This window comes from Antedon mediterranea, chromosome 11, assembly GCF_964355755.1.
Source record: "Antedon mediterranea chromosome 11, ecAntMedi1.1, whole genome shotgun sequence".
NCBI classification, from domain to species: Eukaryota; Metazoa; Echinodermata; class Crinoidea; order Comatulida; family Antedonidae; genus Antedon; species Antedon mediterranea.
Genome location: NC_092680.1, coordinates 12,823,531 through 12,840,113, shown reverse-complemented (window position 1 = coordinate 12,840,113; position 16,583 = coordinate 12,823,531). Strand labels below are relative to the sequence as shown.

The window sequence follows — 16,583 nt, the reverse complement described above, 5'->3', positions numbered from 1 at the left end:
CTGAATGCGGATAACTATAATACAGAAAAAAAAAAAAAAAATGAAACAGGACAGTTACAAGGAGTTATCCGCTGAATGGGGATAAATAATAATATAATGTTTATCAAGAAAACCTTTTGTTTTCACAAAACATGTCAAATCCACATCCACAGAGGTTAATAAACTTTTAATACAAACATTATATAAAACAGCACAGTAACCAGTAGTTTTACCAGTGTAGTAAAAGTTTTTCACACACGTTTTTCATATTTTGCAATATGCAGCAAAAACAATCCTCTATTGATAATCTTCCTATGAAATGTTCCTACAATTTGTGTAAAACCTTTCAGCATTCAATAAACCTTTTCATTCAATACCTTCTGAAACATGACACCATGTTAAAAATAAATAAAATACAATATCAGGACAGGAAATAAAATGATCAATAAAAGAAGCCATAAAAAGGTTAAATTGATCATAGAAATCAATGAAAATGTCAACTTCTATTAAAAAGTTAACAAACAAAGAAAAACAAATGAACTTTCAACATTAAATAACGATAGATAATCACATAAAAATAGAACAATAATTTATGTCACTAACCTCCGTATTCTGGGGCAATGTAGTAGATGTTTTTTTGTTCTTCTCGATACGTCTTCACATGCTTTTGTATTGTATATGGAGCGACTGTAACAAACAATGAAATAACAAGTTCTACAATGTTGTACAATAGCTTTACATATCAAAATAGTTCATGGACTATACCATTTGAGAAGAGGGGGATTCAATGAAAACTTCTACTTTTCGAGTTATATCTCGCTCTTCGAGGAGAAAGACTATTGTTGGTTTATCCAGGTAAGCTAGGCACAAAATAGACTGCACAAGATAAAGAATAAAGCATTTACATTTTCTTAATAATTTCAGCTTCATTTAAATATATATTTTAACTAAATAAGAAAAAATAAACTTTGTTTTTAACTGACATAGATGACATTTAAGTTTTTGGCACATAAAATCATTATATAATATTTTCCAAGATATATCATATTAAAATTATTGGAATTTTTAGTTATGTTTCATTTTTCAAACCATACGAACAAATAAAGATTTAATAAGGTCTACATGACAATACGAATAATGAGGAAGAAAATCTGATATATCTTCTGTACTGTAATACCTGAACCAAATTTAATAAGTCCATTATGCTGAATGAAGATGGCGTCACATGTGAGGTTTGCGTGGGTTATTGGAGGCTCACAAGAGTGCAGATAGCTGCAAGAATAAAGCAAAATAATTATTATTTCTTACAAAATTATGAATAATACCACCAAACTTACGAGTTAAAATAACTATAGCGAGGCATTTAATGAATAGGCAAACTGCCTTAAAATGTGACATGTTTCGAGAAACTATTCTCATCATCAGAACAGTAAACAAAATTAAAGTACAGTAATCTATAAATGTCAGATAAACAACAAGCAAAACAGTACATATTAGAAAACTCTCAAACCAAAGTTTAAAAAACATGTTTATATGGGTATCAGATTTGGGTGGTTTTCTGGGAGTTCGGTTTAGGCTCATGACAATGTAAATGGTGGATTTGTTTTAAAGCTCAGGTACAGGCATGAATTTTAAATATAATATTTGGTTAATTGTACATAAATCAAATATTTGTAACAGAAATCAAGACGAAAAAACATGAATTTTCCTTAATATGGTCAAATACAAAATTTGGCAAAATTCTTCCATAAAAACCAGGAAGACTTTTTTTCAGTAGTTAGGTATTTAACCTAATGTAATAACATGTCTGGTGACTCCCTAGAAGTAGGTATCCCAATGAAAGCGCACAGAGGGGTATCACTTTTGAAATATTGACGAAATTCGAAAAAGTAGTATGACTTTGATGTTAAATAAATCGTATTCAATCTTAATTAATACTTACAAAATTTATATTGTTTGAAAGTACTTGTTTTAATCTATGTATAAGTGTGTTTATAATTAAAATTAATGAATTAGTTGCCGAGAAAATGCGATTTTAAAACGGTTCTAAAATCCCGTCGAGCCGATTTCCGCGCGTTGAAAACCTCATCGGAAAATCCCCATCAGTTTTCAAAACACGATCGCACGATTACCATTGGAGCTAGCGGATTAATTTTTGTTGTATGTTATCAGGCTTTAAATAAGCTTTAATTTGATACGAAAATCGTCTTCTTTAAATAGGTTTTTCGTAACGAAAAGTCAATTTTTGTGACAAAAATCCAATTTTGATTCACCGTTTATGGAAAAATATTATGGATTTTGGTATTAAATTATAGCTAAATCTACATTGAAATCGATAAAACATAGTTTACAAACGTATTGTGCATGGTAATTGTGCGAACTACATTTTAAAATGGTGCATGAGGCGTAAATCCCGTTCAAAATTTTAAAGATCCAACCATTATAATCCGGTGAATATTGTAGTGAGTAAAATATTGTACTCTAAAATACGCGCGTGTTTGTTGTGGCGTTTTCCGTTAAATACATTAATGCACCCTATCAGCGAATGGTACGTTCCATATTTTGAACACGTTGTTTAGTTTTCCTCGCTCGAGTTCGACCGGCTCGACGCGAGATGTGTGACAGCAGCGATGTCGGAGATTAACATGTCCTTTTCCGTCGTAGAATATCTGGTTTTACACATTAATTTAACAACTTAAAATTGATGTAATGTGCGGAAGATTTATTATGCAAGTATACAATGCAAATGCGTTAGGTTAAAATGTACCGAGGAAATTTATTAAGCTAATTTACCAACGTTACATTTGACTCTGTATACGGCGGCCGAAAGTCATTAACTGCGACCGAAATACTTTAACGGGAGCGACTACTGATCGCGAGTAAGCCGTGACTTGGCCTAAACTTTAGCTCCGTATTTCAATTTAATAACGTAATAATACGAAAAGAAAACAATTTTTATAATGTTATATATACTATTCAGGTAAACAATTAATTGTTTTAATTAACATTGATTATTTTAAATGAGTTTATTTTGACCCATATTGTGCGTTTGCCTTAAAAGAGCATATCTTACTTAGCAGCCCGGCTTAGATTTGGTGTCATAATCATATGGGCCTAAAATCTTGTTTTACGTATTCAAAAGTTACTGTATATATAATAGTATTTATGATTGAAATTATAAATATAAAGTATATTAAAATATTCTAATAATTATACTTACCGAAAATTAGTGTAAAAGAAAGGAAACAGTACACACCGTTTTTAACATACTTTTTCATTTTTTTTTTTATAATTTTAAATTTCACCATTAAAAAAATTTTTTTTTTTCATATACACATCTAAAATATATTTATTAATGAAATATACACTACATTCTAACAAGTACAAAAAAAATTAAATGAATTAGTACAGTAGTTCAAAAGTTACAGATCATTGAAAAATTGCAGTTTTTTCATTTTTTAGGGAATTCCAGCAAAAATGGGCGTTAAATGCTTTCCTACCACATTGCGGACCAATAATTTAAAAAATAGGTTTCGTTGAGGCTCCAAAAAAAATAGAGTTGTACAACTCTGTGATATCTATAGGTTTAACAAAATTCAAAACTTTTAACTAATTATTGTAAAAGTTATAACCTTTTAAAAATGCTTCCAATTTCAACTGCAAAAAACACCATTTTTAGGCAAAAAATCGTATATTTTTTTACCACTTTAAATAACCATAACTTTAGAACGGGTAACCGGATTTCAATCATTTAAATTGCAAAATGCTAATTACATTAAGTTCTTTATGGTTAACTGAAAGAAAATGTAAAAAAATTAATCTGAATTTTTTCATTGGGATACCTACTAGAAGGTGAAAAAAGATGGTGGATATACAGTGGATAATTTTTGCTATAGCATGAAAATAAAAATCTGAAGTTGAATAAAAATACCAGAAATGTAATATTCAAGTTATATTACCTATATTTAGTCATCTGATAACCTTTTTTTCCACACTGTTTATTTTTCATAGCTTTTTAAAATGCCTCTCTATTTACAAAATTTGTGTACAAAAGAATAGAGATTTTACTGTGTAATTTGAACTATCCCCCCACTGATAAGTGCTTATTTTCAACAAGCTCGTGTAACACAAATTAAATCCCAAAATTTATGAAACATAGGGGAAACTATAGATCGATAATTATTGGAATGTATGATCAATAGAAATTTTTTGCCCGCACCTGGCCTTTAAAGGGGGATTCTGGGTTTAAAATTGCTTTTAAATATCGTTTATTTATTAAATAAAAAATATTATAACAATATAGACATGTCAGAATGAAGAAGTAATAACGAGCAATTAAAAAAATTAAATTTCATATACATTTTAGGGTAAATTCATGGAAAGTCTGTTTTTCAGCAGCTAACAGTAGAGAAGCTCATTAATATTCATGAGATATTCACAAAATCACGTCATCAGTGGATTCCAAAACCGCGACGTCATGTACGTTGTGTTTGTCAACTAATTTACATCTCTCTCCCCTGTCAAACGACGACCACCCGATCATTGTGAAATACATTTTGTAGATTTTCTAAGCTAGGCCTAAAGAGTAATAATAACAATAGTAGCATATATTTATTTGACATTTAATGAAATACAAAATTTAGTACAGATTACGGAGTCATAAATTATATACTATTTTTATACCTCGAATAGTACAGATCGTATTATCAGCTTCACGTACTAGGCTAGGCCTAGCCTAAATCATTTTTTTTAATGGGTGAGAGCCATTCTGATGAGATTCCATGCCACGATGGCTACGTTAAAACATTGGGGCCCATCATGGGCCTAGCTAGCCTACTACTAAACGATTGGCCCATAAATAACAAAACTCAGTGGATTCCAAACCCATCCTATCAACCAAACTCCTAAACAATCTAAACCTAAAACATTCTACAAAATCGGCTGTAAATATTGAGGCAAATCAAGGTCCGATCGTCGTCCGCACGTATGGTGTCCCGATCGTCTAAGTAGGCCAAATAAAATAGGCCTAGTTTACGCTCCAAAAAAGCGGATACTGCAGCAAGTAGACCAGGTAGTAGGAAGGAGACCTAGCCGATCCGGCCCAGTTAAAAATTGAGCTAGCTAGTGTAGTAGACCCTATGCGAATTGATACTACCAGGCCTTTTACTATAGGCTACACTTGTTAAAATTAGCAATACTTATGTTTAAAAATATTCCAACTCTCTCATTCGAGCTATATTGTCTATACCATTCCGGTAGGTCGAGTCGACCTTCAATCAAAAACTGTACACATCGTTCATGTTGTGTTATAGACGGGGTGTGGGTCATTCCATCTCAGTTCACCCAAAAAAAATGGAATTTTAAACCCTACCTCTTCCAATTTTGATGAAATTTGGTATATGGGTGATTCATAGCAATTAAAGCCAAAATTTCCAATTTTAACTTTATCGGACCAACGGTTTTCGAGATATCGCAATTTCAATTAAAGGGCGCGGTCGCCACGTTTCAAAGAGCTGTATCTCGGGAACTATAGGTTCGATTTTAAAAACAAAGGTATTTTTGTAAAGGGGAGACCATAAGGAACCTAAATATACTAATTGTGTGTGTTTTATGTTAATTTTAAGTTGAATAAAACTTTGACATATATTTTGACCTTGAAATTGACCCTGTGGAACACGCCCGATTTGTTGGTGACTATCACGAAAAATGTAGCCCTACCTGTCAACTACAACATATAAAAAAATTGGAGGGGTTTTTTTCTTTGTTTCCATAAAATTACAATTTGAAGTTGACATACCTCTTCCTTTTAGTGTATTTTTGGTGTTGTTATACTTATACACAGTGTGAACACTAACTGTTAAGGTGTCTTTATTGTTACGCTTTCTCATCAGGCCCACTTAAACAGTAGATATATTTTGATATGAGAAATACTGGGTAACTCACATACTTTTCAAATCAATTTTGACACATAGTTTAGTGTCCTTACTATGTTATTATGCACATTAACATATGCATAATAAGTGATTGCAGAGAACATACAACAGTTACTGTATATGCCTTTTTAAAGGTTGTCATCCCCTATTTAAAAACAAAACTACCAACCATGAAAAAAGTTCATTATTTCACAGATGGATGTGGCGGCCAATACAAAAACAAATATAACTTTATTAATCTTTGCCACCACCAGGAAGATTTTGGTTTAGACGCCGAGTGGAATTTTTTCGCTACATCACATGGCAAGAGTGCATGTGATTGTGATGGCATAGGTGGAACAGTTAAGAGGCTTGTCACTAAGAGAAGCTTACAGCGTTTGACTGAATGTCATATTCTCACATCTCTTAGTATGTTCGACTACTGTGTAATTTTTTATTTTATGTCTTTAGGCAATGTGGCCAAGGATTACCAATAGTTAATTAATCACTGTCCTATCAGATAGGTGGTAATCCCCCTGATACAGGGGCTATTGTGTGAACCAGTTCACCGGGGTAACCCCCTACTCTTTTTCGAATAATGAACTGGATTCTTTAAAGTACACACAGGTTATAACTGTGTACACTGGACCTACAGTTTATAGTCCTTATCCGAGAAGACTTGTTCCACCACCAGAACTAGGAGCGAGTCGGCCTCGAACCCTTGCCGATGTTGTTGGCTCTTTAGGTACAGTAAACGGCGCCCATATGACTCGCTCATATGGACATTCCAGGCATCAACTTTTTTCATGTGGGAATAGATGAGGTATCTACTGTGGAAAAAGAAATAAAGCCGAGATTCAACCTCGCCCAGACCATCAAGGGTACATTACAATATCATTGTTCCCATTTCTCTGGCACAGATGTAGGTCTACAAACTTAGTACCCAGATAAACCCTCCGGATGTGGTAGTGATTCAAGAATCTTTCAGTGATGAAAATGAAATTGTTGCTGATACACAACCCATCATTATTAGACTTCAGAATTTTGTGTGCTGTAGTTATGATGGTGTCCCATGGATTGTTTTGGTTGTGGATGTCTCAGAAGAGTTTGGGGATTATCAAATTAAATTTATGCATCCTCATGGTCCAGCGAAAACCTTTTATTGGCCGTCCAAAGAAGACTGTTGTTGGATTCCTGAATCAAATGTACATTGTATTATTTATAGCCTCTCCGTTTATAAATCCTCTTCGACTAGGAATTACAATATTTCCCAAAATGTTCGCCACAACATTTCTAAATACTGTTTGAATTGGCCAGATGACAAGGAGTAAAGGCCAGACATAGACAATTGTAACATTATAATAATATTTAGTTTGTAAATAAAATTATTTTTGGAATACATCAAATTGCATGGACAGACACCAAAAATACACTAAAAGGAAGAGGTATGTCAACTTCAAATTGTAATTTCATGGAAACAAAGAAAAAAAACCCTCCAATTTTTTTATATGTTGTAGTTGACACGTAGGGCTACATTTTTCGTGATAGTCACCAACAAATCAGGCGTGTTCCACGGGGTCAATTTCAAGGTCAAAATATATGTCAAAGTTTTATTCAACTTAAAATTAACATAAAACACACACAATTAGTATATTTAGATTCCTTATGGTCTCCCCTTTACAAAAATACCTTTGCTTTTAAAATCGAACCTATAGTTCCCGAGATACAGCTCTTTGAAACGTGGCGGACGCGCCCTTTTTTCCGTAAAAACCGAAAATTGAAATTGCGATATCTCGAAAACCGTTGGTCCGATAAAGTTAAAATTTGAAATTTTGGCTTTAATTGCTATGAATCACCCATATACCAAATTTCATCAAAATTGGAAGAGGTAGGGTTTAACTCATTGGGTGATCTGAGATGGAATGACCCGTATACTCGACCCGACCAGTTTGGTATTGTATACTGTATCTGCTTATCACGTGACGATGCCAGGCATGGGCCGGCAGAGAGAGCACGTGTATCGTTTTCTCACTCTCCTCGCTCAGCAAGAATGTATACGTTACGCTTCATTGATTTTGAAGGCTTTCCCTAAGTCAGTGCGAAAATCGGCAAACGTAAAGTGCAAACATATCTAATTTTTCACTTTTTGATGAATTTTCATAGAAAATTGACTTTATAAATGGGAAGACCAACTAAAATTACATCAGATAAGTATAATTTTACAAAAGTAATTGATATGGTTAATGATAACGAGTCGTCGGAAGATTGACCATTTCACAAATTTCCTATTCTGTAACACAGTGTCATATCGCCATAGCTGCACTTGTAATTTGGCCTCATTTCACAGCCTTCGTTCTGCTTCACTGGGCATTTATATAAATTGAAACTTTTACCGTTCAAGAGACAAACAAATATATTTTACAGTTTTTACTATTCATTTTAAACCCGGAACCCCCCTTTAAAGTTATTATTTTTTTGACAATTAAAATCATGCATTATTAGTGAACATATTGTGTGATACTGATAGATAACCAATAATTTCAATGGAAATATAATAACAACTAATTAATTATAATTCCAAATAGTTTTATCTTAAGTGTGTACTTAGTGCTCTAAGTTCTAAAATGTAGATCTAGATCTATTTTTTGTAATTTAACTAATTATTTACAGGAAAAATTTAATTAAATTATGAAACTGAAAATTGATCTTATATATCGCTTAATACTTGTAAGCGCTTCACATTATTACTCGGTCGTTGGATCACACATGTATAGAAAGATGTCATAATTATGCAACTAGTAATCCAGGAAGGTACCCATTTACACCTAGGTGGAGAGGCCAAGTGCTTTGTTTTAGGACATAAGCAATGCGACAAGTGTCTTGAAATCCCGATCCTGATCAGAAGTCCAACGCCCTCTGTGGCACACGCCCTTACAAAAATTAATAAATCCACAATCTTCAACAACAATTGGGTTCAAACTGATCCACTCAGACTTAAAAATCTTTAAAACAAAATAAAAGATATTTTCAGTATCTCTTTCATTTATAGTATGCCTACCTTAATGCTGATAATATTTGTGTGCACCATCTTTTCCAAGACTTGGACTGGATTACCTTTCTATTCTTTTTGCTCTTCTTTAAAAACTGTTTAAGAGACCCTGATGTGATATACTCAGTAATGAATATAACCTAAAAAAACAAGGAAAAACATGACATGCAGTAATATATAAAGTAAACTTTTTAATAGAAGATATGGTTGGTTTGGTACGTATCCGTCTCGTCTGAGACTGTTTACGATCAGCAGCTAGTTGGTAAACAACCAGTAGAGGATGTCCAACAAGAAAAGAAGATACAACAAGCAGTATAATACTGATAGAAGGTACAGTACCAATACAGTACTGGCAAATAAATACTCTAGATTTTTATAAATTTCATAGCCAGGCTATGATGCTGTAATTCTAAAACACACAAAAAAAATGTATGCAAAAATAAATACTGTAGATAGAACCTAAAGAAGTGATACCGGTACTCAAAAATAAATATATCCTAAAAAAACAGAGAAAAATAAAATGTGATACTGGAATATTCTATATGAATGTGTATGTACAGTAACATAAAACAAAGATGTGTGTCATACTATTCTGAGTGTAATATACATGTACAAAGTTCATTAATTTCTCATCGTAGTTTAAATTCATGAAAACACCATTAAGAATTACATAATAAAAAATATGTTCAATGGAATAGATACATTTTGACATTCAATTTTATTTTAAATTGTATGATAGCAAATTGATTTTTCCATTAGGGGAACGTACTGTACCTACAGGCAAACTATATTGATCATTTTCATATGGCCAAATGTTATGGATATCTTAAGTACATTAAACCAAATGAGACTCCTCATTGTATAGAATGTGAATGTTCTGCACATGAAATGATAATCATTTAATAACATTAAAAATGTTCGCAATGAACAGAATGTTACTGAGCATGTGCAGCATGTACTTAAATGACATGAAAGCATTCATATTTGCAATTGAAAGTCACACCTTAACTTCTGTTAATGTTAAAATCTTAGAATATTCTTTCTGTATGAAAGATCTGTCTACTTACTTCACTTTATGTGACCAAAAAATGTGATGATATATGGAAATGATGTCATATCATTACCATACTTGGGCATATCACTACAATATTTGGGCATATCACTACCATATTTGGGCACATCATACATTACTTTTTTGTCAACCTAAGTTGGTAGTGTAGACAGAGCTTTAGGAACCATTTAAACATTATTCTACTGTCCAGTTACTGCAGTAACTCCTAAAAACTATTTTGTGCAATTATTTAGCAACCATTTCTGGTTAGTCTATACAATACAATGTAAATGGGAAATATTATTTTCATTTCTACATACAGTAGTACAAGTCAATTTTAATCGTTAATTATTAGAACAATATCAGTATTAATTTAACAGTGAAGTATATTTGATTAACAACAAATAAAATCTTAAAAATATATTTAGGAACCATGGCGGTACGGTAACTTTTATATTTTCTAGGCCCCCAACAAAGTATGATCGCCACGAACCACGCACTTCATAGCGTGACAAGAAAGCGCTAGGCCCCCTAAACATTCCATCGCGTGGTGAATTGCCGCATCTCCCATTGTCGCTATGGCGTGACGGAGCTCAAGTCGGACTTGCGCGAAGAAAATAATGTAATTTGTATACAGTTGTAAATAAAGATGGTTTTCATTATTATAATTTATACCAATGTATATTTAATTAAGCTAATATAAATATAGATATTTCATTCTTCAATATCTGGCCAATATAACAACTCAATGACTGTTACGTTTTTTATAAACATCGTTTAAAAACCATTTAGTCTGCCCCCTCCAGGACTAAAAAAATCGATCAAAATCCGTCTCGATTTAGTCGAGGTTGGCCTGATTTAGTCGGTGATTTAGTTGAAGTTTGGTTTATGAATTAAAATGACGTCATTTTTTTAGTTTTAGCTCGAACTACGACTAAAGTCCGGTTTAAGAATACGGGCGTTAGCAACCATTTCTGGTTAGTCATATACAATACAATGTAAATGGGAAATATTATTTTCATTTCTACATACAGTAGTACAAGTCAATTTTGGTTTTAGAATTATGTTTAGATTTGATTAAACATTACCATAACAACCAATTTGTAGCTAGATGTTATAAGAATAACCAATCAAAGACAAGTATTAGCAGTCATGTGACCAACAGGCTCTTCATTGAAATGTATTCAACACAAAATATATTGAAACCCAATATTAGTTTAATAATAATAAAATTATTCGTTTATTTATATAGCGCTTTTGCACAATACTTATAAGTGCTTCACATCTTTTATTATTAAACACGTATGGAAACATACTGTACTGCTCCTATAATGCAGCTAGTAATCAGCGGAAATCGTGTCTTGATCTAAACCGGGTACCCATTTATACACCTGGGTGGACAGTTTACAGTAGTACTCCATAATTGCATGACAGAAATAAAAAGGAATTCAATGACTAAAGATTTTATGGATGAGAGTTGCCTTGCAGAAAAAAAAAAGGAAAGGATAGGTCAGATGTATAGGAAGGAAGGAACTAGGGTATTAGTATACTGTTTAGTTCCTTGCAAGCCATACAGACATCCCTCCATGAACCTAATTTATATGCATTTAGAAAATGTATGCAATTAGTGTTCAATGCCAATAAAACAAATTTTGAAAAATAACTTTTTGGGAAAGCATTACACTCAGTGCAGTCAGCTAGGTAATAATAGTAGTACAGTAAGTGTGAATTTGTACTGTTTAAGGGGGGAGGGAGGTGGGTGGAACGACCTGGCATTCATGATATTTAGAGCAAAGGTCACAAACTTGATTGACAAAACTAGTCTACTTTTTTTTTTATGGAAACCTTTCAAATCTAATTTAAAGTGTAAATAAACCCATGTACATGGTTATATATTATTAGTCACCGGAACTCTTTCATAACAAGTTTTTAAATAGCTTCAACTAGTAGAAATAAGTAAATAATTCTGTATACTCAAGTGTTATTTGGAATCTTTGCATATCCCATTTTAAAACACTATTACATTTACTCCATGGTTAAACATACTGTAGGTTGACAAAAATAATACATTTATGCCCCAGAGAAATCCATATTAATATCACAACCTCTATGTGTCTGTTTATTTGGTTATGGCAGATTAACAGCTCTTTAGGTGTGGAAACCACTGGCTGAAACCAAACAAAATTGACCTTGACCAGGTCACCCAAAGGCTGTGAAATTAATGCATAATCAATAATTATTGCTATTTTTAGATTTCAGAATGTTATCTACGTCAGCAACAAAATAATACATAATTAAAAGGCACTGTAGTTTATTTCATTGCATAAACATAATACAGACTAGCATACATGTACATTAGATAGAACTGGACACACAATTATAATTCTGTATTATTTAAAGTTATTTAAATTTAAACTGTGAAATATTTTCCATTACATATTCAATACAATATTGAGTAGTGTTTTGGCTCAAACCCAACTGAACTGAGTGCTAGCTACAGAGATCATTCTCTTTATGCTATATAGCTTGGCAATAGTACTAAGCATTATATTGCCAATGCAATCTATCATTCAATTACACAGTATCTCCTACAGTATATGCCTCTCCATTTATTTAAAAATGTAGTGAATAGGTGTTTTATGAATCATGTTTTTGTTTTTCTTTAATATGTTTTGATTTGAGTTTTGCTGTTTCTTGAATTGCAAGAATAAAAATAAAGTCTCATAAAAATATAGGTAATTGAAACATTGTTATGATCTAAAAACAGGTATATGTAATGTTGTAATGTTGTCATACTGTAGCTGAGAGTCAGTATGATCAATCATGATAATATTCTGATCTAAAGAATGTATAATTTACACACGATTTGATTTGTATGACTACTGTAACTGTACAGGTTGTATACATGCTATACTACTTTAACACCCTCACCAAGTTGATAGAACATGACAGTACTTACTCTTGGTTTGTCCGTCTTCAAATCAATCCAGTATTTATAAAATTTGACAATGTTTGAGTGTTCCAACTGAGTCAAGTTATCAAACACTTGCTTAATTTGGTCCTGGAAAGCAAAATATTATAGAAATAATGAATGCAATAGTATACATAATTTCATGAGTGGAAGATGATTTCCAAACGCAATAAGTCACCAGACTAGCCTTGTGTTGTATGGGCTTATCATGTAAACAAGGGTGAATCCTAAATATAAAGAAATTCAACGGACATTTTAAGAAATTGCACTCCTGACGACATCGGTCAGAGTTCAATGAAGTAGTTATTATCTACCTCCATATTCCAGTATGATTAAGTACTGTAGGCAAATTCTGTACAGTATATCAGTAGGCTTTGCCATGTTAGAGACATCACATGTGTTACATGACCATAACACATTTGTATCACAGAATTTGCCTACACTATGCTACCAGTACCATGGAAAAATTATAAACAGCTAGGTTGTTGTGTTGTATAAATTATAAATATATCAAAAAATATAAAGCAACAACGCAATGTAAAGAATAACTATTGAAATTAATAGGCGAGTTTTCAGGAAATATTTGAGCGTGGAATAGATTTTGATATTGTATGCTTAGTGCACAAAACCAGAACGCCTCACAGTGCAGCATAGATATCAGATCATGTGACCAAGACTCACAGATTATAATATCGCCTTGGAATTGCTTGAGAGAAAACTTAATTGATCTAAGTAAGATTTTGAAGAAGGATGAAATAAAGTATCATAAGCCATGCCTTGCAAGTCAGCTACAACGTGATATTACGATTGATTTACTGTGGATTGGATTTGATCGTGGTTTATCATGCTTTGCCATAAATTACAATTTATAAATTACAACATACATTTAACTTGGCATAAAATTGGGTAGAAATGGGAAAATTGAACAGGGCTAGCCAACTGATATATTAGAATTAATTTACAGACAACTACGTTTGAATGTGGTCCAGTTATGCTAGTTATAATGCACTTAAACTTGCCAAAATATTGGGTAAATGTAGGCAAATAAATAATGGCTAGCCAACTGATAAGAATGTATACAGGGAATTTAAACACAGCAAATGTTGATCATGCAGAAAAATGTACTGCAGTACAACATGTATTGTTGGAACAATCTGTCACGTCATGATTGGTCAAGTTAATTGCGGTGGGTCCAGGTGGGAACCTCACCTCAACTGATTACTCATTAGTATCAAACTCTTTAATATTTATATGGAAACTTTTCTTTACAGTACAAACTTACCTCTTGTGATTTGAAGTTTTTTCTTTCAGAAAATTCCACCTCATTCCAGACAACCTCCCTTCCCTCTTCTGTGTCCATTGCCAGGTATGCAATATCAATGCCTGGCACATCTCGTTGCGTTACCTTTCAAAACATAAAACAAAAAATACATTTTAATGTTGCAACCACAAATATTATTCAGACCTAAAAAGAAATGCGAAAATGAACATTCAAAACAACAGATTTTATATAAAACTTTATGTTCAACAAAAGGGGAATATTATATGTACATGTCAGAAAACTTTTATTTGTCCAAACAGATTAATAAAACAAACGTTTGCTTCAATATGTAAACAATGCCCACCAATTTTTAAAACTGTTTCCCAGTTTAAGGGTCTCTACTTGATGGTCATTTTAATCAAATTTGGGGTGCCCTGTCTCGACTTGTTCAATCTGTTATCTTTTATGATCGCATTTTTTTTTTGATAAATGAAAACATTAAATTATATTAGTATAAATAAATATTGGTTAGTTACCAATTCGTCTCAAAATCTCATGGTTACTTCAATAGTTCATATAGCATTTTAATACTGTACTTGTGTAGTCTAGACATTTCAATAACTCATATCTATATTTAATTTAATATTCTTTTCCAAACATTTTTTTTGTACAATTTTTTTATTGGATAGTCTCATGAGAAAGTGAATCAGACAATTTTATCAGCTTACAACTGTTAAATTTCATTATTGATATTACTTACAAAAAAATACATGTACCTAAACCATGAACCATCCATATTACAAACACTAATTTTCAAAAAATGTTTAAATATAACATTTTATTTATCCATAATAATAAATACAATTTACAAAACGTGGACTAATAAGAACAAGAAAAAACAACACACACAACCAGGCAGAGACAGGATTCCTAAAAAGTGAATTTAATCACTACCTAGTAGGTCTCCTATTGCAATGATTGGAGATAAAAAAAACATTTAGAATATAATTTCTATAAACATTTAAAATAAAAATATAATTGCAATAATAGTTTTGTAATTGTAGTTTTGCGTCAGGGAGTGGAGTAATTAGATGTTTTTGCCCTACTCTGATCGTGGGTTCGAGTCCCACCCGAGAACTACTTGCGAATTTTTTCGCAAGTAATCTCAATGTACTTACAGTAGTATAAAGTACAAATTACGTCAGAGTAGAGCAAAAACATCTAATTGCAATAATTAGTATTACTACAGTAGCATAAAAAATAGACGTCACCAATTAAAAAAAAACTTTTTAATTAAAAATTAATTTTAAGGTTATTTATTAAAGTTGTAACAGTAATACTTGAAGTTGTATTTAAAATTAATGGATCTCTTATTTGTATATGGTAGTCCCTCAAAAATTAATATAAAGTACAGAACTACTATAAACATATAGCTTTTGAGTTTGACATGTTGACCTCAATTGAAATACCTGTTGCTATGGAATGCGACCTTGATAATCTAGTTTTGATATCATTATTCCCAAATATGATTTAAAAGTGTTTACACACACTAGTAATGGTCTTATCCAAGAACAAGATGACCAAATCATATAAGACTAGAGTTACTTTATGGAAAGTTCTGTTTGTTGTTTGATCTTTTCACTTCACTTACTATGACATTACTGAGAACATCCAAGAAAATAATGATCAGTGGATAAGTTATAAATAACCTATGTTAATCTATTACACTGTAGTGTACTAAATACCATACATGATTGTTCAGTTAATAACCATGTTGTTTGAAATGAAATGAAATATATGTATATATATACTTTTTTTTTTTCACTAAACTACAGTTCGCACATAGCGATCAAGGTTTTCAAATTTTTCTTTATATTTTATCGATGATGAATAAAGCATATGAATTTTAAAAAAAGGAATTCTGCTCATGCTTAAAAAAGTTGTATGGCATGTCTTGAAAACGAAAGGTTGGCACTAAGTATTCAATTTCACCATGTTGATAGCAAAAATATCATTAATTGTTGTTTCCAATCAATCTGTTAATTACCTATTAAATACTATTACTACAGTCTACAACAAGCAAGTGCCTAGAGTAAAATGCTTGCAAACTTATGAGTCATAACTACAGTGAGTTCATATACTTACTGTCAATTATGAGAAATGTTTGTTAAAGTAACTGATTTTACAGTGAGTACAGGAACAATTTAGTGTGATGCTATACTCAATCTGTTGGGGGACCCCTCATTAAACGTCACAAAATAAACATGATTATTTATTTGTCATATCCATACGTTGTGAGCTGTTGTGAGTGAATTAAGCCAACTACAATTCGCTAATATATGCAAACGCTTTCTGCCGGG

The 16,583-nt window shown here is 32.0% G+C and overlaps 1 protein-coding gene across 2 annotated transcripts in view; it reads right to left on the bottom strand.

The window, feature by feature from the left end:
* Positions 1–16,583, bottom strand: part of LOC140062837 (nuclear receptor-binding protein-like) — a 42,008-nt gene that overhangs the window by 19,354 nt on the left and 6,071 nt on the right. For both annotated transcript variants that reach the window (XM_072109198.1, XM_072109199.1), the window contains exons 2-6: positions 14,245–14,367; positions 12,951–13,052; positions 8,950–9,080; positions 1,157–1,251; positions 583–666 (exon numbers count right to left, since the gene is read on the bottom strand). In XM_072109198.1, coding sequence (XP_071965299.1) covers positions 583–666; positions 1,157–1,251; positions 8,950–9,080; positions 12,951–13,052; positions 14,245–14,367 — 535 coding nt within the window. The remainder of the gene's footprint in view (positions 1–582; positions 667–1,156; positions 1,252–8,949; positions 9,081–12,950; positions 13,053–14,244; positions 14,368–16,583) is intronic.